The sequence below is a fragment of the Ambystoma mexicanum genome, chromosome 14 (genome assembly GCF_040938575.1).
Source record: "Ambystoma mexicanum isolate Mex_15411 chromosome 14, UKY_AmexF1_1, whole genome shotgun sequence".
NCBI lineage: Eukaryota > Metazoa > Chordata > Amphibia > Caudata > Ambystomatidae > Ambystoma > Ambystoma mexicanum.
The window spans coordinates 149612663-149637970 of NC_090940.1; the positions used below are offsets into that span (position 1 = coordinate 149612663).

At 47.3% G+C, this 25308-nt stretch overlaps 1 protein-coding gene across 4 annotated transcripts in view; it reads right to left on the reverse strand.

Annotated features, from left to right (window-relative positions):
* PTGR2 (prostaglandin reductase 2) overlaps positions 1-25308 on the reverse strand; it is a 1213270-nt gene that overhangs the window by 10616 nt on the left and 1177346 nt on the right. For 3 of the 4 annotated variants that reach the window (XM_069638758.1, XM_069638763.1, XM_069638762.1), the window contains one exon: positions 19523-19562. The exons of the other annotated variant lie outside the window; for it this stretch is intronic. In XM_069638758.1, the coding sequence (XP_069494859.1) occupies positions 19523-19562 (40 nt within the window). The remainder of the gene's footprint in view (positions 1-19522; positions 19563-25308) is intronic. 4 annotated transcript variants of the gene reach the window in all.

Genomic DNA, 25308 nt, shown 5'->3' on the forward strand with positions numbered 1-25308 from the left:
AGCCAGCAAAACCTTACTTCCCTGATTAGGGACAGGTTTGCTCATATCTTGTACCTCGCGGGAGATGTTCCATTTGGCTTTCAACAATTTACATTTCTCTGCCATAGTTAGGAATTTTGGGCAGGGTTCCGCATTTCCAGTAGTACTAGCACATTGCGGTTCGATCAGTTGGCAAACTCTCGTCAGACTTTTTTGAACGGGGGCTTGCAAGACTTTTGCCGGACTTTGGCCCTTTGCAGAGATGGTGGATTTCATGACAATGTCCGGGACCGAACCAACAGCCAGTTGTTTATTATCCAAGGCTGTGCTCAGTGGCACGGCTTGACTCAGCATTGTCTCCGCAGATGAGACAGGCACCATTACAGCTGATACTGTAGGCAGGGATAGCTTGCCAATTGTGGGCATCTTCGCAGTTTCTGCGCGGCCCGTCTTCACCGTGTTAGCTGCAGGGGACTTCACAGGGACAACCTCAGCAGCCACTGATGCCACTGCTACTGACCCAGATTCTGGCGACGTAGAAGCACCAGAGGCAGTACTGAGTATCTCCACATCTTCATAAGTTGATACATTCATTAGCGAATCAGAGACATCACTAATGCACGTGTTTGAAGCTTCTAAGTCTATTGGAGACTCCTTGGAGACTTTCACTGACAGCATACTTTCAGTTAGCTTCTCTTTGGATAGTGTACTGGTTACTATGAGGTTCACAGTTTTCAAATTACGTAAAAATGTTTGTGAATTTGTAGCAGCTCTCTTCGCTTTCCGTGCTGGTAAGTTTTTCGATTTCTTAGTGGGTCCACTTACAGCATGTGTAATGCTTTTATTAGTTTTCAATGCTTCAGATGGATTCTTAAAGATGTCCTTTACCAAATCCGGCAGTTCAGCGGCGTCCAACAGCGCTCTGGATGAAGCTACAGGCCCCAGCTCTTGGCCGGAGATGCTTGTAGAAGTTGACGGTGTTTGGGGATTTAATAGAGCGGGGTTCAAAGCATCTTGAGCTACTATTACAGCTTTCGCGAAACTGATTTTTACTGTGGAGTCAAGTTCCCTTTCCAGAGTGTTAACACTCAGATTGTCTTCAACGCTCCCAGTTGGAACAACCAACACAGCCTGTGTCAGTGGAGTTGCTACCAATGGCTGTTGGCCGACGACAGGATTCTTGGGGTCCAAGTTTTTGTTTACTAGTGGCAGCGGATCAGCAAGTTGCGGGATGTTGGAAGTCTTGTTGTGATCAACACTAGAGCTCGCCCAGGGCATATCTGTGACTAATGCCGAATTACACTTCTGACACTTGGAGGCAATTGGTAATCCATTCAGTGAAGGATCTTTCTGAAATATGTTCAGAGCTTCTTTGGCGACCTCAGCTAATAGTTTTTTTTATCTATGTTGGCATTCTTTACGTTGTCCAGCAGAGCTGTGAAAGTAACATCAGTCTTCATCTTTAGTTCATGCAGCACCGCCTTAAAAGAAAGAGACTCTTGCTCGATTCTGCACATGTTTGTTGTCAGTATGTATACAGCCGAGACCATTTCTTTCAGATTATCATTGAGATGCTCATACATTTTGAGGAAAGGTGCAATAGACATACACATGGATGACATAATTAACGCCTGTAGGTCTTGGGGAGATTGGGCGGTTCTTGGTGCGGCATGTTCAAACTCGCCACAGCGCGCACGTCTTTTTTTGCGAGAGACACGTCGTCTTATCTTGGGAAAAGGTTGTTCCATAAGTGAGGAGTCAAGGGACACAAGCTGTGGCTCTTCTTCATTTCCCGACACAGATATATCGCTCTCGCTTTGTTCGCATTGCAGTACTTCCCTCGAATAGTTTGCGTTAAAGTGATCATTCTGATGCAAACTTTTATTTTGGGAGCATCGGAGGCTCGGTGAAATACTTTCATCCAATCTTCTGTGTTTAGTAAGACAGCGAGCACTGTGCAGTTTCTGTGGTACAAGGGTAGTTGAAGACGCCTTTCCAGCGGGAAGCACACTAGGCAGTGGGTCTGTGGTCATACAACTGTCCACCATTAGTTCTGTATCACATTTCCGTGTTCTTTGCTTATTGATACGCATGAGGTCGGCCAATAGTTTATTCACAACCTCAATTGAGGTTCTGCGGGCCACATCAGCTACACCAGTATTGGCCTGAGGAGACTCAAAAACCTTTGGCCGGGGCATCCAGGGTTCAACAGCTGGAGTTCTTTGTCTATCTAACTCGAAATCGTCGGTGCATTTGAAAACTACATCGTCGTCTTCGCCTATGGAGTCGCAAGCGGAGGCACAGTAGCAGTCTGTGCGAGCGGCTTCACCTACCGATCCCATTGTAGATGTTGCACTGAAGAAACGCCCATGAGGTATGTCATAAGCGACTGGAGTTCTTTTGTCAATGTTTTTAGGCACGCACAGTCCATTGTTACAGCTAGACACTGAAGGAGAAGATTCCGGAAGACAAGGTACATTGCACATTTCACTCGTGCCGGACACTATAACGGGACAATGTCCCTCAACGAGTTCAGTGTTTTCAGTATTAGCGTGCCTGCATTCTGTCAATGGCGGTACAACACTTTTACTGTGAGCAGCCACATCAACGCTCACAGGATTCTCATTCCCCTCTGAAGGTACCAATGCAGACGAGATGCTGCCCATAAGCGCAACTTTATTTACTGCCACAAAGGACAGGGAAGAGCAAACCGGTAAGGGGAGGTTCAGAGAGATGTTTTCGGTGATAATATCATCGTTGGCATTGAACAGACCCACCATACTGGCCATCCCACAAATAAGTTCAGTTCTTGGAGTTAAATCACAGCTGTTCAAGTCACTTACTTGGGGCTCATCCTCGAGTTCAGCAAGTTCAGCGAAGACCAGGGGACCTGCCGGTTCGCCAATAATAGGGGCACCGTCCTGACCGGAGGAGCAGACGTGAGCGGGAGGGGATACATACGCCGAGGACGCTAATGTCAAAGGCGCCTCTGCCTCCAGGCGCCGTTGAGCACGGGTTTTGGCCGCATGAGCAGCTTTCATTGCCGCATAAACAGGAGCGTTCTCTGTGAACTTCCTTAAACTTCCTTGGACTCCTTCGACTCAGCACCGACTCCGCGCCCGCTCTGCGGGGGAATCGAGTCTATGAATGCACGCAGTGCACGCAGGTACGCCCACAGGACACAGGCAATGTAGGCAGTGTAGACAGACTGCAGGGCTCCACTCCAAACACTCCTTCGACTCAGCACCGACTCCACTTACTTGTTTCTGGTAAACTCTCCTCCAGTGACTTTCGCCTTTTCGGGTTGGAATGGGCTTGACTTTCCGGAGAGCTTGGTATTTTCGTATTAGTCCTTTTCTTTTAGTGGCCGATCTCTTGGCAGGGGACATCTCCAAGATTTTGAATGCCAAACTAATGTAAAGCAGGCTAATTAGTCTGTTGAAGACTGCAATGATTTAAAAGGGAGCAGATGGCAGAACCAGAACTTAATAATCAAACCAGAAGAGTGTGAGTACAACATAGTGGGTTATGTTAAAAGCTGACAACAAGAACGGGCAATAACACAAGAAGAAAATACAAACTACTTTTGCCAAAGCCAAAAGAGACTCATACCAAGGTAACTCATAAACAGCCAATATTGCCTAAGCCAAAAGAGGGCAATTGAAAATATCAGTGTTTGTAAAGACTATTGCCCATATGTAAAGGAAGTCATAATAGGATATGGCTTAAACCTGCATTGCCAAAGCCAAAAAAGTGTGAAAGTGAAACAGAATTATTGTCAGCATTTGGTTAGTGCAGAAGGGGAGAAACAAGAGTGTCAGGAAGGCTGCCCTTCTCATAGAAGATATTCAGGAGGAGTGGAGCTTAACCTGCATTGCATGGGGCAATCACAAGGGTGTACCAAACAGTATCAATGTGTTTCTTGTTCTCCCAGAAGTAATATTTGAATTGAAGTTGTGGAGCAGAAGTGGGGACATAAGAGTGGCAGGAGAGCGGCCCTTCTGATAAAGGGTATTCAGGAGGAGTGGCGCATATCTTGTATTACGTATGGTAATCACAAATGTGTGGCAAATAGCACAAGTGGGGTTCTTATTTCCCCTGAAGATATTCTTTTTTTTAAAACATCTTTTTATTGATTTTTGATGCAAAAATAAATAAATCAACACAATACATCATCAGTGGCTTTCCAATGTAAAAGGGTCCAGTATCAAGAATACCCCCCGTTCCCACTTCCACCACCCTATGACCCTCCCTTCCCCTAATTACATCATCGCATTGGATCTGTTCCCCCTTCTCGCTCACTTGTGACCCATGTCAACTCGCCAAAAATGGCGACTACCCAGAACAGATAACACCCAGCGGTTAACATGCAGGATTGGATATAGTCATATGTATTCCTAAGCATCACTTGATGTATGTATCAACAAGTTCACTGATTTGGTCAGCTTGTGTGGTTCTACCACGCCTCCTCATCCCTGCACATTCTAATGTACACACCTTAAGAAACAAACTAGGCTAGCATGTTTGGTAGGGGTTCTGGCCGCTTTCAAATGCACAATCAGCAGCTTGCATGCCAAGAATAGCCATACGTCTCACATTAGGGTATGCATGCCAGTCTGTGTCATTGGTATCAAAGAGCATAGGCCCAGGGGCAAGATCACTGGAGATATTTGAGACACGAAAGATCATCTCATGTACGTGCTTCCAATAATTTAGTATAGGCGGGCATGACCACATGATATGGCCCAGCGTGCCTAGTCTGCCACATTGGCGCCAGCACGGGGGGAGCGTATCAGGCCCATGTGGTGCAGTTTGCTGGGGGTGTGGTAAAGCTGTTGCATTAGTTTGTATTGAATTTCTCTATTGTGTATATTACATGACATAGCAGAAATATTCTCAAAGTAGTCGTAGATGTCGCCTGCGTCGATTGAAGTGTTTAAATAACTGGATCAGTGTGTTGATAGGGTGATGTTGCGTTTGGTGTTGTTAGGGCTGCTGTAGATGGTGTAGAATGAACGCAGCCATGGATATTCAGTAGGGTTTCATTCCATTTCCTGTTCACCTGCTGATGGGGTATCTTGTAGTGTCTGTCTGGTAGTGTTTGCTTTCATCACTCCCCGTATGGTGTGGTAGTATATCCACTCCGCACGTCGGAGCTGGAGTACCTTGCTGGCCTCCGGGAACCCGATTGGCTCTTCCCCCACATACAAATCGTCTACTCGAATTTCCGACCACAGGGAGTTCTGGTGCTTGTGCAGGACATGGTCAAGACCCAAGGGCCAGTTTACTGTTGTCTTTAAGGTCCTCAATTTGGGTTTTGAGATCAAGTAAAGCTGTTTCAGTCCCATGCTTAGGTCTGAAGCCAGATTGTCTTGAGCCGAGGAGGTTATTGGTCTCTAAGTAGTTCTGGATCTGCAGGTATGCTGCTCTGTCAAGTATTTTGAGTAGGAACGGTATGGTGGTAATCTGTCTGTAGTTAGTTGGTGTTTCAGGGTCTAGGGTCGTTTTTTTTAGGAGGGGGATAACCCACGCGTCCTTTAAGTTGTTGGGTACCGTACATGTTCCACCTAGTAATATCCTTAGTTATCTTTGCCAGTATGGGTGCGTAGTTTAACTTCCTAAGTTCCTGAATGGAAGAGGCGATACGAATTCCTAATTATTTGATGGAGTGTTGCTGTAGACGAAAGGGAGTAACCCCCCCTGGGTCGCATGGTATGTCTGGTCTGATAGGGAGAACTCTGATTTTGACAAATTCACCCAATAGCACATTAAGGGCCCGAACTCATGTAATAGGTGACACAGGCGTGGCAGTGACATTGAGGGGTTATGCACGTAGACCAGTAAGTCATGAGCGTATAGGGATATGCTGTGCTCCTCCGTACTCCTGATCACGCCATTCCAGAATGGATCATTGCAGAGTTTCTCTGCAAAAGGCTCTATGGTCAGTGCCTACAGAAAGGGGAACAAAGGGGCATCCCTGCCTGGTGCCTGAGTACAGGTTTAATTGATTGGAGGTATTTCCGTTCGTGGTTACCGAGGCCTGGGGATGGGTGTAAAGCATGCGTATAAGCCCAATTAGCGCTGGTGGGAATCCATAGGTTGCAAGTGCGCTGAACATAAAGTCCCACAGGACTTTATCCAATGCTTTTTCGGCATCGATTGTTAATAGTAGCTCATTGGGGCTGCCTTGTCCCGCAAGGACGTGTAAGGGTCGCATGAACATTATCCACCGAGTGGCGGCCTGTAATCAATCTGGTCTGGTCCTTGTATATAAGTTGGGGGAGTAGTTTTTCGATTCTCATGCTGAGCACTTAGCTACAATTTTGGCATCAGCATTAATGAATGAAATTGGCTGATAGGATCCACAGTCTTTGGGGTCATGCCCCGGCTTGTGCAAGACGATAATATTGGCCGTCATCATCGTGTTCGGTAGGTGTCTCCCACTTAATGCTTCCGCGAAAACAGATATTCGAGCAGTGGAGCCATACGGTCATTCATTATTTTATAAAGGTCTATTGGTATGCCATCCGGGCCAGATGCCATCCCCACGAATAATGAGGCGATGACGTGGGTGATTTCTTCTGCCATTATTAGTTGCTCTAATTCTGCCTTTTGTGAGTCGCTGATTGAGTGTAAGTGGAGTGAGGAGAGAAATACTGTAATATTCTCAGGGGCAAGTGGGCTTGGCATATAATGTGCAGTAAAATTTCTCAAATCGTTTGTTTATGTCTTTTTTCTTTGTAAGTGACCTCCCATCCTTGTCACGAATACTGAGAATTTGTTGAGAGGCCTGTCTAGTGCGGAGAGCGAGCACCATTAGGTGGAGGGGTCTGTCTGCATCTTGGTAGTAGGTCTGCGACCAGCTAGTGAAAGACTTCTGCACTTGAGTTGTGATCTGCTTAAATTCTCCTCTGATCCTGTTGAGCTGTGCATATATGGTGGGGTCCCAGGTCTGTTTATGTTGGGTTTCTACAAGTGTGATGTCTGCTCCAAGCCAGTTTTCTTGCTCCCTCCACCCATTTAGTTTATGAGCCCATCACTATTTGCACTGCCCCCTACAGAGCGCTTTAAAAGCATCCCAAGCAGGTAGCAGGGGAGTATCCTGGGATTAGATTGGTGTGCCAGAATAGGTCTATGTCCTTGTCCAATTTCCTAATGAAGTCTGGGTATGTGAGTGTTTTAGGTTGAGGCGCCACGATGACCTAGCCGGGGGCATATCTGCTATCTTAACGAGTAGAAGCACTGGTGCATGATCTGATACCGTCATTGGGAGGATTGAGTATTGACGGACATGGGGAAGAATATTCCCCGGGGCTAACCAATAATCTTGTCTGGAGTACGACTTATGGCAGCTTCAGAAAAATGTGAAATCCTGGCAAAGGGGGTCGTGGTGCTCACGCGGGCATGCAATTACCGGCATCCCGAGGGCGGTAATTAGGGCCTGCACAATGGCGGCCATACAGGCATCGCGGTCCACCCGTAAACAGCAAACTGCAGTCAAGGCAACTGCCACAGGTGCACACAATCACCACAGGTGGAGTCAATGGAGCCTGTCAGAGTATAAAAGGAGTAAACCCACACACCACATCCCTTCCTACACCAAAATGATAACACTAGCTGTTGCAATCATGGGGCTGGAGGACATGCCTATACTGCTACAACTACAGCAACAACAGCAACTACAACAACAACTACAGCCACAGCAACAGGCAGCCCAGAGGAGACGCAGGAGGAGAAGGAGCATACTCCACCTGGGTGGGAATGGGGGGGATGCATACACCACCTGGGTGGGAATGGGCGGTGAGTGTAGAATGCACGCAGAGCTAAACACTCCTGACCTGAACCTCCCAACCCGAACATGACACATCACTGGCACACATTGGACCAATGCCATATATCAATGACAACATGTAAGACGCACAACCTGGCCACCATGGGTATGTCAAGCAATGCATGACTAAACGTGATTGCAACTGTGGCAATGTGGCTAGTGTGACCATGCACAGTGTAGTATACACAGCAAAAATGTGAGGCAAAACATCGTCCTGCAACCACAGTACATCCGCATCAGCATGCAAGAATTCACCCTGCATCATCTGTACAATGCCATCCAGACTACCACACCATATTGCAGTATAGAATGCATCTAAATAATATTTGTGCATACGTACAGGGACATGTGCATGTCAACAGCAAATAGCTGTGGCCATGGCTGTGAATCCTGAAGGTGGCAGCTCAGAGTGACTCACATAGACCTATTTGTATTTGCTTGCAGGTGATGGAGGATATCCCATGAAGCCGTGGCTACTTACCCCATTGCGGAACCCGTGGAACAGCCACGAAGAGGAGTACAATCGGGTTCATACCCGTACCCGTGTTGTGATTGAGCAGACCTTTGGCCTGTTGAAGGCGCGGTTCCGCTGCCTAAGCAGGTCTGGTGGAGCACTCCTTTATAGGCCTGAGAAGGTGGCAAAGATCACCATGGCCTGTGTCATGCTGCACAACATGTGCGTCCGGAGAAATGTACCACTGGCACCTGACATTGACATGCATGCACCGGGCGAGGATGATGAAGACGGAGGAGAAGCAGCACCATTGCCAGTACGTGATGTACAAGATGGCCTGCAGTACGCCAATCACTGATTGACGAATACTTCTGACCCACAGGGACGTCGATAGATATGTGTCAGTGACACATTGTACACTGGGTGCATGTGTCATGAACCGTCGTCTGCGTCCCTTCTGGACTTCCTGGTCCCTGACCCATAGGGGATTGAGTACAGTGATCCTTCCAACATGGGCGCTTAAAACAGAATGCTGCTGGCCAGTCTCTGCGCTCCACGCTGTACGCTCTTCAGAACAGACACGCCCCCGCGGCTCTGCGCGTCTCAACGCTACCGCTTGCTGTAGTCGGACGTGTATTCCCGGAGTTCGCTCGGGGCTTTCTTCTGATTCCTGGTTCCTGGTTCCTTGAATCCACCTTCCTTCCTTCCATTCCTCTACCTTACCTCCGAACTTCCTGGTATTCACCGCGCTCGAGTCACGGCGTTCCTTCCTGGTATTCACCCTGGACTTCTGAACGTTCCCGCAAGTTAGATAGCGAACCTAACGCTGGAATCCGAGGACCAGCGCTCGGGTTTGTACAAATCCCGGACCGTGAGAAAGAAGACATCACAGAAGGTCGAAAGCAAACAACAAAAGCAGGTGAGAAGGGGAGAGACTTGTGACACCATGTGGACATGCACACAGGGAATGTGGGGAGTTGGGCATTACGCACTGTCATGAATTAAATGAATACACACGAAATGAACAATGTCCAGGCATTGAACGATTTTTCACACAACGGGTGTATTAACATCAACTACAGAAATGTGCAACCCCCCCACAACACCAAAACTCCCCATACCCCCCAATGAAATTCCCATACCCCCAATGAACTACCAAAAACCCCCAATGAACTCCCCATACCCCCCAATGACCTCCCAAAACCCCCCAATGAAATCCCAAAACCCCCAATGAACTCCCAAAACCCCCCAATGAACTCCATATACCCCCAATGAACTCACAAAACCCCCTAATGAAATCCAAAAACCCCCAATGAACTCCCAAAACCCCCCAATGAACTCCCCATACCCCGCAATGAACTCCCAAAACCCCAATGAACTCCCAAAACCCCCCAATGAAATCCCAAAACCCCCCAATGAACTCCCAAAACTCCCTAATGAAATCCCCCTAATACACCCATACACCACTGACACAATCTGACCCACTCCCATTGTTGCCCCACACTATTTCCTTGATTTCTTGTTGTCCGGGGACAGCATTTCTGAGTGCCTCGCACTCCGTCTTGTTGGACGCACAGGGCTGGAGGGTTCAGAGGAAGCGGGTGTGGAGGATGGGGGTGTGGTGGATGGGGTGGAAGCCGTGGTGATTTGCACGGCTGGTCCGGGTTGTGGCTGCTGCATGTGCTGCAGGATAGAGGTGAGGACCTGCGTGACGGCCCCCAGACTGTCTCGCATCATCAACACAGAGGCATTGACGGCTGATGTGTTCGCCGTTATGGCCTGGGCAATCTCACGCCTCGTGTCCTCCCCATCTGCAACATATTGTCGGAGAAGTATCAACATTGAGTCCTGTCTAGCCTCCACCCTTGCTAGCCGTGCCTCAAGGTTGGTGGTGGGAGCAGCAGTGGTTGATGGTGCTGCGACCGGGACTGCATTGGCAGTGCTGTTCTCCAGGGGACAGGGGGGTGCTGAGGTCCGAATCGTGTAGTAAAGGATCTGCAATGCTGCTGGTGGGTGAGGGCTGAGTGTGGGGTTGGGGGGTGGACACGGGGCTTGGGGAGTGTGGACATGCCACATGGGTTAGTCCATCCTCGTCCACATACTCCTCCACTGCAGTTCCGAAGTCGCTCAGAGGGGCAGTGGCTGCTGCCTCGCCCACCGAACTTGTTGCTGCCAAAAGTGTACCACTGGCCTCGCCTTCCACTGGTGTTGCCAGCTCTGTGGTCCCGGCGTCAGGTGCTGATGTGGGGCCCTCATGTGCGGCCATGGCCTGGGCACTCGCCCTGGGTTTTGGTGTGGCCTGCAAGGCTGCACCAGAGGTGGTCTTACCTGTGGGAGTTGTCTTGTGCCGGGACGTGGATGCCCTTGTGGCTGTTTCCTCACTGGCATCCTCTCCATCGGTGCCTGGGGGGGGGGTAGAAGAAATGCAGGGCATCCGTGAAGGTGTTACATGCAAGATGCATTATATGGTGCTGTGGAGAATTTCATTTATCATGCATTCATATCTTACAGGTGTGTCACACAGGGTAGCATGAAGGGGGCATTTTGGCATTTGACGTGACGTCTCAATGCAGGGATGCTGCATAGCAGGTGGCATGCCGTTGTATTGGGGTTTGTGTGATGTATTACATGGGCACGGTCCGTGTGTGTTGGCTGTGTGTTGGTAATGGGATTGGCACTCAGCATGCATTTCAGTGTGGCAGGGTTTGGGCCTCCATCTGGACAAGGTTATGTTGATGTGTGTGTTGGGACATGCATTGCCTTGCCTAGACTCTCTTCCACATCACTTGTGCTACGTCATGGTTTACCCTACTGGGATCTGCAGGATCACTCACCTCCATCTCCAGATGTTGCGGCACCCATCTCCATCTCCCCGAAGCCCTCGATGGACGCCATCTGTATGAAGGTACTGCACGTCTCCTCCCAGCGTGAAAGTTTTGTGGGTGAGTGGGGACCCCCGCCTGTTGCCATGGCCTCCCTCCTATTGCTGGCCAGGCTGTTCCGTACCAAGAGGCGGAGGTCATCCTACCTTTTCTTACAGTCCTTGACTGTCCGTGGGATGGTGCCGACTGCTGAGACCTTGCGGGCTACCTCTTCCCAGATCTCCTGTTTTCGCTGCTGCACCTCCCTTTTCAGGTTGTGCTGGTTGATCTCCTCAGCATGGGCTGCAAGGGTGTCTGGCAGCATGTTGAGTTCGTCATCCGAAAAACGCTTTTTGCGCAGGCGGGGGTTGGATTTCCTGGTAGCGTTAGACATGTTGAATAGATTGGCACTGGTCTCTCCTGAACACAACTGGTGGTTTGGGAGGATTGCAATGGATTGTGTTTTTAAAGATGGCCGCGGGCGCATTTCCCGTTCTGACGCAATGACGTTACTTCTAGCATGATGTTATTACCGGGTCAGTATTAAGGGGTGCCTCCTAGGCGGAGGTGGTATCGGCGGGTCCCGTGATGGCACTATCGGGGGGTTGTAGGGCCTTTAGCGCCATGGCAGTATGGCCATTACCGGCATGGGAGTTCGCGCGTGCTCGCGCACTCGTAATCACCCGCTATTAGCGGCGTCATACGAGCACGGACCCGCTCGTTCCTCCATGCTGGTAATGACCCCATTTTTAGCGCACTTCTCGTAATGAGGCCCAAAATATCTCTACTGCGCACTGATGCGAGCTGTTTCGTAAAAGTCTTAACGGAGCGATACTAGTTAAAATCAATGTCTTTCCTTGTTGCCAAGTGTTTCAGTAACATGGACAATTGCAATGTATGGCAACCTAGTTAGAAAAATACTGTTGTGCCAATACTGTCGTTGGCCAATGCTGCATTTGCTGTACTCAGGTACACCAGTTTCCAGTAGTTATCTAATGAAAACTATTTTAATCTGCACAAATATTAACAGTACATCTAACTTCTAATGAATGGAGTGGTCTAAACAAATAGGACAGATATGTTCATGTGTGTCCGCTCGGTACTAGCTCAAGATGGTGCAAGGCAAAGTGTAGATACACACTCGTTAGAGGAGCGACCACGTGGTCAGGTTACCCATGGCAAAACATTTAGTAAACTCCGGAACGGTAGCATGCGGACCGCTGCCTTTTCAAATTACTGTACATGGCTAGCGACAGTGAGGCAACATTTACTGCACACCAGCTTGCTGATTCAAAGTAAGTGAGATGCCTTACATGGCATGTAGTTAACTAGTCAACCGAGGGAAAATGTGGGTTTGGCAGCTGATGTAAAACCTGTGTTTTGCAGATTATAAAGACCTGGGAAAGAGTGATGATGCCTTACGACACCCACTAAGACTTCGACAGTGCGCCTCACGCCAACACACCAAGTAAGTGTTTGGATTATACAGCAAGTTAGATACAGCCACATGACTAATTGTTTATATAAAAAAACGAATATGCAGTTGGATGTTTGACTACTAAGACCTAAGGGTGTGTTAATAGTTCAGAACAGAAAGAACTAGAGAGCAGATGCGAAATAGTGCAATGCCACTTTGAGAACATTTGCTAAAAGAACGTAACGTGAAACAAATTTGACACAGAGCAGTACTTAATGGTTTGATCACTTATGTGTGTTACAGATTTGGTTGCTCTATCAATAGAGGTCACCAGATTTAAGAAGAGGAAGGCGTAGAATATGCAAAGTAAGTAGTGAGAATACAATCATGACACGCTTTGCTAAAGTCTATTTTTTAACACATATTTAATACATTTTTGTATATTTCATATTCACAGCAAAGAACAAACATTCTTTCCAGAGTGCAGGGCCAATATATAGGGACAGCTCAAGTCTAGAACAATAAAATGATATTGACTGAGCATAATTAAGTAAAGTTTGGGTGAAGCGTGTGAAACCCGACCTGGGCGCAGACAAAAATCATTGATTCTACCTAAAAAATAAAAAATAAGGTTATAGACTGGAAGGCTCTCAGAAGCATAGGGCTCCACAATTCTGACGAATAGTGATGTTTGTCGGCTACCCCACCACAAACAACTGAAATGATTCCAAAACCCTTGTTGAAGTTCTAGTGATTCTCACACATGCTGCTTTGCACATGAAGAGAGAATAGGTGTATTAACTAAGGTAGTTAGAAGCATGGGAACACTTTATTTTAGCATTTGACACTTTAGGGTCCCGGTTAATGCTTGGATTATTAACTGAGTGTATTTATATGTTATATGTGTAGTTGTTTTAAAGCATTGTTTGTTACATAACTTTTGGTAGAATGTGGTCGATATATATACAGCTAAAAGATTTCCTGTTTGATAATAGTATTTTTTAATGTACATTGCCTGCCCGAGCAGTCCAGGAAAGTTGTGTCTTTACAAGTTACTACCAGGGATCCTTTCCTGCTGCGTTACCAAATACCCTGGTGTCTCTTACTGTATGTTTGACACATATGTAATTGTCCTACTGATGCATTGGTATAATCAGGAAGGTGACCCACCTACTGTGACTTATTAGTTTTCTTTCTTTATTTATTGGACATTTGTATGGCACCTATACACAGGTGTTTCCAGGCGCCACAAGACAAAATGGGGGTGGGGGGCACATGGGAATCAAAAACGTAGAACAAAAACGATTATATTGGCTTTGTGACAATCCTACAATACAAGTGCATGACAAGGCGGTAAGTGCAAGGGGGTGGAGGGAGAAGTGCAGGAGTGGGGTACCCTCAAGGGTGGGGGAACGCAAGTGCAGGGTGGGCCAAGACGGTAAGGGCCAGGGGGACGAGGGGGGAATGGAGGATTAGTGCAGTAGACAGGGAGGACCAAGATGGGAAGTCCGGGAAAAGGGGGCTGAGGGCAAGTGCTGAGAAAGGATGCTCGGGGGACTGGTAGGGGTGGTCTGGCCCCTGTATGACTCTGAAGGGATCAGGCCGCGGTCCCAGCAGCAGATGTAGAGTTAGCACGGGAGGGCGTGAGGGAAGGAAGAGGAGAAAAGGAAAGTCTTGAGAAGATTACAGAAATTAAGAAGATCTAGCTCAAGTCTGAGGGGGGAGGAAGGCTGTTACAGAGGGAGGAGCCAGCCGAGGAAAGGGATCTACCTCCCACTCTCTGCTTGGAGAAACAGTTTGATCTGCAGAGAGTTGGAGCCAGAAAACCGAAGGACTCTGGTCGAGAGGTACTTAGGGAGGGAAAGCTGGATATAAAAGAGGTTCCAGGCCTCAGCTATCCTTGTGGATGATGCAAAGGGTCTTGAATTTGATCCTTGAGGTAACCGTGAGCTAGTGGAGAGATTGTAGAGCTGGAGAGATGCTGTCCCTGGGCTTGAGACCAAGGATAAGTCTTGCAGTGCTATTCTGGATTAGTTGAAGGGGGTGAAGGGAGGAAAGAGGCAAGTTGAGGAAGATGCTGTTGCAGTAGTCTAGCCTCGAGAGAACCAGAGCTCTGGAGACGTTGAGCTTTTGGGGGAAGGGGAGGAAAGGTAGAATGCCATTGAGGAGATGCCACTGAACATGTGACTTCTTGGCAAGGTTCATGATGTGTGGAGAGAAAGAGAGAGAGAGGAGTCAAAGATGATCCCAAGGGTTTTTGCCTCACAAGTGGGTGAGGTTGTGGGGAGAGGACTCATAGAGACTGGCAAGAGAGAGGGGGAAACAAGGAGCAGGCATCCCACTGAGAAGGATCTCTCTTTTACTGGCATTAAGGAAAAGATCATTGGAAGAGCACCATGCCTCAAGAGCAGTCAGGCAATCGGGTAGGGAGGAGGAGAAAGGGTAAGGCAGCTTCAAAGAGAGCTGTGTGTTGTCTGCGTAACACTGGAAATGAGGGGAGAAAGTGGAGATCAGGTGAGCCAGAGTGATCAGGTAGATGTTGAAGAACCATGGCAATAGGATAGAGCCTTGAGGGACGCCAGAGGTAGAGAGTGAGGTGGAGGAGGGAAAAGGACCCATTTGCACTTGGAAATGTCTGTTAGAAAGAAAGTAAGTCAGCCACGCCAGTGCCCTGTCCGTGATGCCCAGGATATCATGGAGACAGTTTATGAGGAAGGAGTGGTTGACTGTCAAAAGCAGAAGAAAGATTGAGGAGGATCAGGACAGAGGGAGTGTTAGAGTCCAGGTTAGATAGTAGGTCTTCACGGGTGTTCAGGAGAGCAGTTTCCATGCCTCTGGTTACCTTGAAACTGGACTGGTGGTCATGGAGGCAGCCTGTCATTTCGGTGTGGAGGGTCAGTTGGGGGGATGACCAGCTTCTCCAAGAGTTTGCCCAAAAAAGGGGAGATAGAGATGGGGTGATAGTGAGCCGGGCAAGAAGGGTCAGCAGATGGCTTTTTTCAGGAGAGGATGCATAAGAGAGTGCTTAAGGGGTTGATGACAGAGAGGACAGGATGGCCAGAATTTGAAGAAAAATGAGCGGCCAGTGAAGAGCAGAGGGCCTGGGAGGGAAGAGGAGAGTAGGAGACTATGGGAGGATTGGCAAGTTCCTTGCAGGTTTTAAAGAATTCAGCAGTGTCATTGGTGACTCCAGCGATGCAGGCTTGGACACAAGCCCTCTTCTTGGAACAGATGGAGAGACGGTATTGCCTTTGGAGGAGGCAGCAGGCCGATTTGTCAGAGGATGAGCTAGAAGCCTGCCACTTCTGCCCTAGATCTTTGCACATGCATTTCATGAATCATACCAAGAGTTGCATTTGGAGGCAGGCTTCATGCAGATCCTCATGACGGGGGCAAGGATGTCCAGGGTGTTAGAGATAGAGAGTTGGAGGTTAGCTAGAACAGAGTCAGAAGATGAGTCTAATGAAGGGGGCGGAGGAGGGATGAAGGAAGAGGTAAATGCAGCGACTGACACAGGTTTTATAGGTCGAATGACAGAGGAGGAGACTGGCAGTGCATGCGCAGGCGTCACGGGAGGTCAAGTTGGGAAGAGAGGAGAGAGTAGTCAGACGAGGAGAGAGAGGGGTAGTGAGAGAGTTGGAGAGAGGGATGTCTGTTGAAATGAGAGCATCAAAGGTGTGCCCGGCAGAGTGGGTTGGGCCAAGGGAAGGATAGTGAGGGAAAGAGTGTTGCAGAGGTCACAGAGAACAACATTGGCCACATCATGAGATTCGAGATGGAAATTGAAATCCCCAAGGGAGAGAAGTTTGGGGGAGGAGGCAAGAAGGGAGGAGAACAGGTGGGCCAATTCCTAGAGGAAGAGGGAGGTTGGTCGCGGAGGCTGTAGATGGTAGCGGGAGTAAGAGAGAAAATAGACGAGACAGACAGCTTGCAGACTAGGCTTACAAAGGATGAGTAGGTTTCAGTGGGGATGATGGAGGCAGGAACCCACTCAGGAAAGATCAGAGCCACTCCACCACCAGACCGGGAGGGCCTGGGATTGGACAGAATCTTGCAGCCCTTAGGGAGAAGAGTGTCAAAAGCAGTGACGAAGCTGGCCTTGAACCACGTCTCAGTGAGAGCAAGGAAGTCAAGGTCAAGGTCTTCAAGGAGGTGATAGATGTCAGAGGAGTGTTTGGCAGCAGAGCGAGAATTGAGGGTAGCTATGTGAAGCTGGTTGCCCCCTTTGAAAGATTAGCGAGGGGGGACAGTGTTGGGTGCCACCACTGGAGGGGAAGGTAGAGGGGGGATGAGGGAAAGAGGGGTGGACGGAGAGGGCAGAAGTTGAAGAGAGAAGTAAGACACCTGTCAAGAAGGAGAAGGTTGGGCTGAGAGCCCTGAGCCATGATAGTGCCATTATGGTAGACATTAATGGTGCTTTTGGAAGATGCAAAGTGAGCCAAGATCACTTCCCATCTGGTTCCACCAGTAATGGGTGAGGAGGAGAAAGGGGAGAGGACAGAGGCCATATGGGGGGTCCATAGGTTAGAAGAAGGAACAGCAAAGAGAATGTCAGTGATAGTCTGTCTGAAGCATTGATGTAGGTGTCTGCAATGGGCAGACCAGGGTTGGAACTCAGGAGGGTCTTTTTTAGTTTCTTTCTTCCAGACCTTGTGAGAGAGGGAGGGTAGGAAATGGAGAAGCAGTTAGAAAAGATAGGAGAGACAGAGAGCACCATGGGGGGGGGGGGGTGAGGGGCTGCAGGGGAGAGGGTCAGAAACACTATGCAACGATAGAATCACACCAGGAGGCCAAGCACACAGAAATCAGTGAGCACATTGGAAATGCCCAGATTTAAAGATCACTAACACATTGGTAAGCACACCTAAATTTGATTTTAGCCAGAACGCACTCAAAAGCAGTACCAAATAGTGAATGCATAGTTGGAAGTACACCGAAATGCGATTTTAGCCATATAGCTCAAAAAAAGCAGCACACAAAAGTGGATGCACTGTGGGAAGTACACCTAAATTTGATTTTAGCCAGAAAGCAATCAAAAGCACTACACAATGGTGGATGCACAGTTGGAAGCACAACAGAGAATAGAAAAGAGTTATGAATAGTTTTTTTCTTTTCTTCTTACGAAGCAGGACATTAAGAGGGCAGTAGAGAAGCAATCAGTATGAGGCCCATTATGATGCATAGTACTGTTGGTGAAGGAATAAGAGATTTCAGATTAGGCAGGTAGGAAAGAAGCAGGCAGCAATTTGATCAGTCATAATGTCCAAGGGAGGAGGGTGGACTAATGTGATTCATAATTGCTTACCAGGGCAATTGAAGTCAGGATTTGTATTCGTGGTCACAGCGTGCAGGGGACCGAGTATGCATAAAATCCTTTGGGAGTGAAGCCGAGTAGCTGCAGGGAGAGGTGCACCCCTGTTTCTCTCTGGTGACCTGGTTTGCACCACAGCCTGCATGGGCCTCCCGCCAACTGAGACTATTTGTCCCCCGGGATGCAGTTCAACAGGTCACTGCCACAGCCCCCTCGCATCTTCACATGGCCGCTGGCCTTTGTTTATCGCTATGGCCCTAAGTGCCAGTCCCAGCCTGCCGCGCTTGTCAGGCACCAAGCTCCCTTCCCAACGACGCTGCAAGATTTAGAGACACACTCTGTGTCTATTCAGCCACAATTATGCCGAAAGATGAAAAAAGCTTGGAGGAATGCTTCCCCACTGCAGGCGCAGGCTGCTGGTTCCAACACAGTAGGTTGTGCACCAGATCACTTGGCCACATAAGAAGTTCTGGGTTTGTCCCCTACCAGCAACACTCGGGTCCAGACTGCGGGGTCCATTCCTGCGTGAACCGGTGGCAGAAAGGGTTCCGAGCACGGACCTGATCGTTTGACAGCCTCTCACAAGGCAACTGCTCAGCACCATAGCCCGCCTAGACCTCCTGCCTTCCGAGGCTCCTTGTCCCCCGAACCATCGTCTGCCTGATCGTTGCAAGAGCCCTCCTCGACTCCTCACTGGGCCGCCGGGCCTTTGTATTTCGCTGCAGCCCTCAGTGCCAGTCCCGCACTGCTGCGCTGCAGTTCTGCGCTGCAGTTGGACACCCTGCTACCAAACCGCTGGGGATGCGAGGCATAAAAACTTCTCAGAGGCACTCCGCTCCCAACATAGGGCAACACACCAGAACATGACTGCCAGGTCACGGCGAGGGTCGAAATATCTGTACTTTTTGGGTCTGGGCTGCGTGAGCTCCTCACAGCACAGCCAACTTCCTAAGCACCATCTTTCCTTTGTTTCCCGTATGTTGACCTCTCCCTTTTTACACTAATCACGCTCCCCACCACAATGTACACCATACCATTTCCTCCTAAGGCGTCTTGAAGCTGTCTTGTTTGCAAAACGCAGCCTACAAATCATAAATAGAAGTTGAGGGTATACTATGATGTTAATAAATGAGGTATAGTTCCACCAGCTCCTTGATATCCCATGGATTTCCTATTTTCCCATTCCGTAGTTGTAGTTATCCAGGATCTGTTTATTTCAAATTCATTTTTACTAACATCTAGAGTGAAAGGTGTTCAGTTTCGAATACCATATGCCAAAAGGCTTTTTATAAAACACCATCATTTGGAATGATGAATCAGTGCGTGTACAAATCAGAGATTCGACTATCCCCAGTTATGAATTACCACTCCAGCTGAACCCCAGTATATGAAGCATTGCCTCTTAATTTGTGATTAAAGAATAACAATGAAATTACAGGAAAAAATACTAAATCTGCATAAAAACAAAACTCTGCTTGTAGAGTGGTCCCAGTTCTTAATTTTCCTGATCTCTACACCAGCATCTTTCCCTTCAGTATGAAATAACTGAGACTGAAACACATAGCAATGGTTATCTGTCTTAAGTCTATTATTTTTCAAACAGCATGCTAGAGGCATTCTAACAGTCATTTGTATGAACCAATCCCAAACATCCTATCAAGCTGCTTACCTGCAGTATTTTCTAGACCTTTAACCACCGTCTCTCGTACCTGCCAAAACAATCAAGCATTAGTTTATCCGATTCATTTTCAATGGCAGTATGTAGTATCTGGGTTCATACATTAATCAGGTAAGCAGGAAGCACACTGGAAGCAGGTGAGTATAAATAAGAAGTAGGCTTTATTGTGTTACAGGGATTGTATATGAAGGGGAGATAGGAAGCTATAGTAAACGCATCCTTCCAAGCTGATCTCCCATCTTGTGTGTCCAACAGTCACTCCTGGAACCTTGAGGACCATCAGGTTCCAGACCAGCCAGCTACATTCTATGGCTTGCATTGTGTACATCAATGCAAGCCCCAATGCCGCACAGTAATACAATCTTTGTGATTGTTACTTTAACAATGGAGTACATTTATATCCCTTAAAGACTTTCGACAGCGGCTTTTTTAGAATCACCATAATACACGTCGTTTTGTACTCTTCCACAGCCCTGTGCTGGTCATACAGGTGGTTTGCCATTTAAAAAAACGAAGCGTCTTTGCACCTGCAACATGAGCGATTACTTTTTCAATACGTCTTTTTTTGTTTAAAGCAGTGCGCTGATATCCAAGCTACTTCAAGCCCACTCTCCACTATTGACACTGGTGTCAGGAGAAGAGTGTCCTGTCCTGGAAGATGAGTCACAATCATCATGCATGTGATTCCTCGATCAAAGCCCCTTGCCGTGTGATCAGTGACTAATTGTTTTTCTCAATGCTGTAATAATGTAGAACGTTTGTCCCAATCCAGCTCTCTCCAGCAGGCAGCAACTGATGGAAAATGCTTACCTTCGGTGACCCTGTCGTGTACAAAGGTTCCAATCTTTGAAACGTACTAATGTTCTGTTTTAAGACTAACAACTCACTCCAATATTAAAGCCATTCCCAAAAATAGGCCAGAGTTAATTGAGAATTTGTGAGAGGAAAGGAAAACTAAATATCTTCACAATGTGCAGAGCATGTTGCTGGATTTACAAGTCAAATAAACCATGATCTTTATGCAGCACTGCATTGTAAAGTAAAGTGTATTTTCCCTGGCAATACAGCCCTGAGGAAGCAGCATACAGGCGTCTCAAGGTGTCCCACTTCACTTGTGAGTGGCATGTCTTTTTTTGTCTTATCTCTCTTGCCTGCTGCCACTTGCAGCCTCACATTTATGATGGAGAAGCAAAACTACAAGTGCCAGAATGCAAAGAAGCAAACCGTGCAAGATGTGCCACTCATTCATCGCATTGGGCATAGTTAGATCTCTTGGGTTTCAAACTGCTTGCACAAAGCATTTATTTAATTGTGCTATGCACAATGACCTACACATATTACAGGCGACTCATGTTATCCAAGGACACGTGGGGGCAACACATCCTATTTATCTTGGCATTTTGGTACCTATAGTTCTGCATTTATGACAACATTGGCATAAAGTACATATACAATAATGCAAAGAACAGGGAGCACAGATTCAGCCCTTCTGATGAAGAAATGGGCCCCACCAATAGGAGAACCTTCTGCAAGTTGCTCCTCTGCCATGGCCAAAAAAAGCCATTGGTTAATAAGGGGAGCAGAAGACCTATCTGTATGAACCCAGAACTTTCCAACTTGATACCACCCACAAGCCCGACAAGCGCTTTGAAGCATTCAGAAGGTGACAGGTGCACACCACAAAAACCCAAATAAATAATACATTTTAAGTGGTACTCCGTCCCTCACGAGGGCCTTACTGCCCAAGGTAGGGTTGTAAATGAAAACTAGTAAGCTACCTGTACAACCCTACTGCTAGGAGGGTTTTTCAAACAAACTCTTTACCTGAGGTAGGATTTCAAGAAGCCAACCGGGGCTAACAGGTGTGAGAAAGCTGAGGTGTTTCTCCCAGGCTATTCCCAGGGATCCTTTGTTCAGGTGGCATGGGGAGGGCCATCGCTCTTCGATCCCAACCCTGGGGGTGGACGAGCGAGAGATGATCACCAGGCCAGGGCGTCCTTGGGGACTATGGGAGACACGCCCTCGGGCGAGACATGGTATTCTTCCCGTTCCGATACACCCCTACCTGACATCCCCTCAGTTGTCAACAGAGTCCCATAATTCCCCAGTACCTTTCTGTAAGGAAAAGGCGAAACCATCAGGGAAAACAAAGACCCTCCCTAAATTCCAGCATGAGTTTTACCCCTCTTTCCAACACACTTTTCAACAACCCTACCTTCAAACCCTTTTTCTTGACAAAAATATACATCTTTATCCCTTTTTTGTAGAACACCACACTTCCCATAATCCCATTCCCTTATTGAAATACACAGGACTGAGATGAAGAAGATGCTGATGGGAGTCATGAATTCCTATGGGCGGTCTCCATGTTGTCCCGATAATGAGGTCAGGCAGAGTCAGGCAAAGAGGGACAACTACTCACACCTGACTCCAAGCAACTCTAGCTGGGAGTAAAAAACCAGCAGCCAAAAAAACGTTTTTGAGCGAGCTGGGGATGCTGGAAGGTGCAGAGAAGCCAGAGGAAGACCAAGTGAGCTGCAGAGACGGTAGACCTAGAGGTGGAGAAAACTGCCCAGACACAGGATCTTTGAATACAGGGGAGGCTGCAGTGTGGAGTGGGAACTGTACCTCCAGGGGGCAAAACCAGGGACAGCTAGGCTCTCCTGGTGGTGCCACACCAGAGCTCCTCCCCTAGGACAATCAGGCGAGCCCAGGTCTCTAACGGGCAGGCGGTGAGACCCTGACCTCAATACACATCCCCATTGAAACTCCTGCAGCTCACAAAGCCATGGAATGCCGTTTTTGGGGCGCTTTGAAGTGGGAGCAAAGTACACTGCAATGCATTCTGGGACTGGAAGTCCAAAACTGGTTCTTTGTGAAAACAGAGGGGTCCGAGCCTGGCTGTGGGAGACCTTTGTGCAAAATATTAAGGAGGGGTCCGAACCCGACTGAGGGAGAACCCTACAAACTTTTGGGGAGAAGGTCAGGAACACAGAGAGGACCCGGAAAGCCAGAGTGCATGAAAAGAAGCCTTGAGAGACCAGAGAAGAATGTGAAGTCAAGATGCCGACTCAGAGCGAGAAAGAGACTATGGCATGGCGAGGGAGACGTATCTCCAGGCAGCTGGTGAGTTGAGAGTACTTGTGCAAGACCGAGCTGTGCTGAACAAAAGTTGCCAGCGGCGAGAGTGTCACTGATGAAGGATTGGTGAAACCGTGATTGAGGTGATCCAGATAAAAGTGAAACATTGGGGAAGACAGGAAGAAAGACCCCCCCTTTTTTACATGATAGCAGAGTGGTCCGGCACCACTTGGGTGCCTAGTCGAAAGATCTCTGCCAGGAAGGTATACTGCAAATAGAAATTTTGAGATTGGATAGAAAGATCGAAATGGTCCTGCAAGGGTTTAAGAAAAATCCCTAGCACAATTGAAAGCTTGCGCCCGGTCCAGGGGATCCTGCAATAGTGACAAACATAAGGTATTGAAGTTACTCATGTCAAAGTACATTGCGATAAGTGAAAGGAAGGTCTGAGCCCGAAAAAAGGGGGGCCTATGGTGTCTTTGAAAGCGAAGGGAGTCGGAGCCCGGCTGATTGATCCACTCGATATGTGCTACAAGCGAAAGGAAGACAACTTTAAGTTGTTAGATCTTTTTGTTGAAGAATACTTTCTCAGAGCGAGATACTATCTATGGGGCTTGAATGGGAATGGGCAGCATTTGTGACATGCTTTGTAAAATTGTAACATTGTAAAAGGTTAACCAAATACAAATAAAAAAAAAAAATTAAAAAGAAAGAGGAATGCTCCAGAGAGGGGAGGAACAGCAGAAATTCAAGAGCCGGGAGAAAAACGAAACGCCAACATGGGGGAGAAATAAAAAAACAGAAACACAGACTGGAGACTTAGAAGGAGGAAAGTGGGGACAGATTATAATAACCTGAACGTTCGAAGTGGGAAAGAGAGAAGCCCCAGAGTGGGGAGGGACTGAAAGAAACCCAGACTGAAGACTGAGAAAGAAGAACATCCCAGAGTGGGGAGAGATTGAAAGAATTTGAGAGTGTGGAGTGAAAAGGAGAGAAGCCCCACAGTACACAGTGGAGAGGGGGCCACGGGGGAACTGAAAGAAATCCGAAGTATGGGACTGAGAAGGAGGACCTTTCCAGAGTGGGGAGAGAGGGAGGAACCCAATATTGGGACGCAAGAAAGACTAGAAAATATCCTTGAAGGGAGAAAGACTGAAAGAAACCCAGAGTGGGGAAGAGACACAACTAGGCCTAGTTGGAATACCTGATTAACATTCCAGCCTGCCACAAACTGCACAACTTGAACTGTAAACAAAGGCAAGTGCCTATGGTAAAGAGCTATATGGTTGAGAGTTGGAAGCCAGCAGCTATCCCTTTCAGCGTTCAGTTCCCACAAGTAAGTATCTGTTGACTTGTTATTTTCTTCTGAGAGGTAAGATTCCGGACCAAGGACTTCATTTATGTTTAGACATCCTGAAAAGCACCCTTTTTACTTGTTTCTATTATAGAGTAGGGCTTGGATGTATAGGTTTAGGGAAATATTAGTCCTTTTTGTTCTGAAGATAAAACGTCCTAGATAACTGTACCTACATGTCCTGCTTTGAACCGTGCCACACTTTATTGTGCACAGACACAAAAACGTCTTCCTTCAACTGACATTCCTCCAATAGTCACCTAAAAATAAGGAGCTGGTGGCATATACATCAAGAAAGTATTAAGTATGAATTCCACATGCCCAGAAATCCAAGTGTCCCAAATGGAATATTTTAAGTTTCTAGGTGGCCCAAACCACCTATGTTCTCAAAGCGGTATGATGCTGAAGAACAAACCAACTATAATACATTTCTACTTAAATTGTCAATTGGCAGTGAAAGGCCTGATTAATCCTTTGCTTGAGTACCTGATCTTAACCCAAAGTATCACAATAGAGGCACATGAATCACAGAATAGTTCTTTTGGTAATTTCTGACCTTTACTCTTACTAATTACAGTGCTCGTGATATCCACTCGACCCTTAGCATAGTTGAGTAGTTTTTAGGCAGGTTGAGTAAAATGTTTATGGTACAGAACCCTTTGGTTGAGTGTCATTCTAAAAATGTTTTATGGACTAATTGTACTGTCAACAGTGCACCAGTTTCATCCTAATTATCTATGAGTAAATCTGCGAAAGTATACCATTCAGGTATGTTGGTGAAGGTGATTGAGGGTTCTGAACCAGCTGTGAGGTGGATATTGTGAGGGGTCAGAAATGAGAGGCAGACACAAATTGGTAATATTTTCAGCATCAGACATTTTTATTAAAGAAAAGGGGTTGGATAAAGGTTTCTCTGTCCCTATCCTAACAGGAGTTTCCCTGCCTAGGAAACAAAAAATCAGTATGTGTCTTGTCGTACAAATTATATAAACAGTCCTTGTGTCCAAACTATATTTGATCCTAACACTTAAATAGATAATCAAAGGTGCAAGGTAAATGTTCTTACTTTTACTTAATAAAAAGGGTATAGAAACCAAAAATAAAATTCAACAAATAATTCTTGCACCCAGGAGGGGTCCCTTCCCCTGGAATATCTCAGGTAGGATTACCAGTGTCTTTCTTAAGGTCTGTGTTTTTAAGGATGGCTGAAATATTTCTTTCACAAAGCAGTGTCTTAAGAATAGCAAAAAGTGTCTTTTTCCAAACAACAATTCCTCAGAAATGGTAGGAATGTCTTTTCCCACAACACTGTTTGGAAAGTAGCAAAATAAGTTTCTTCATC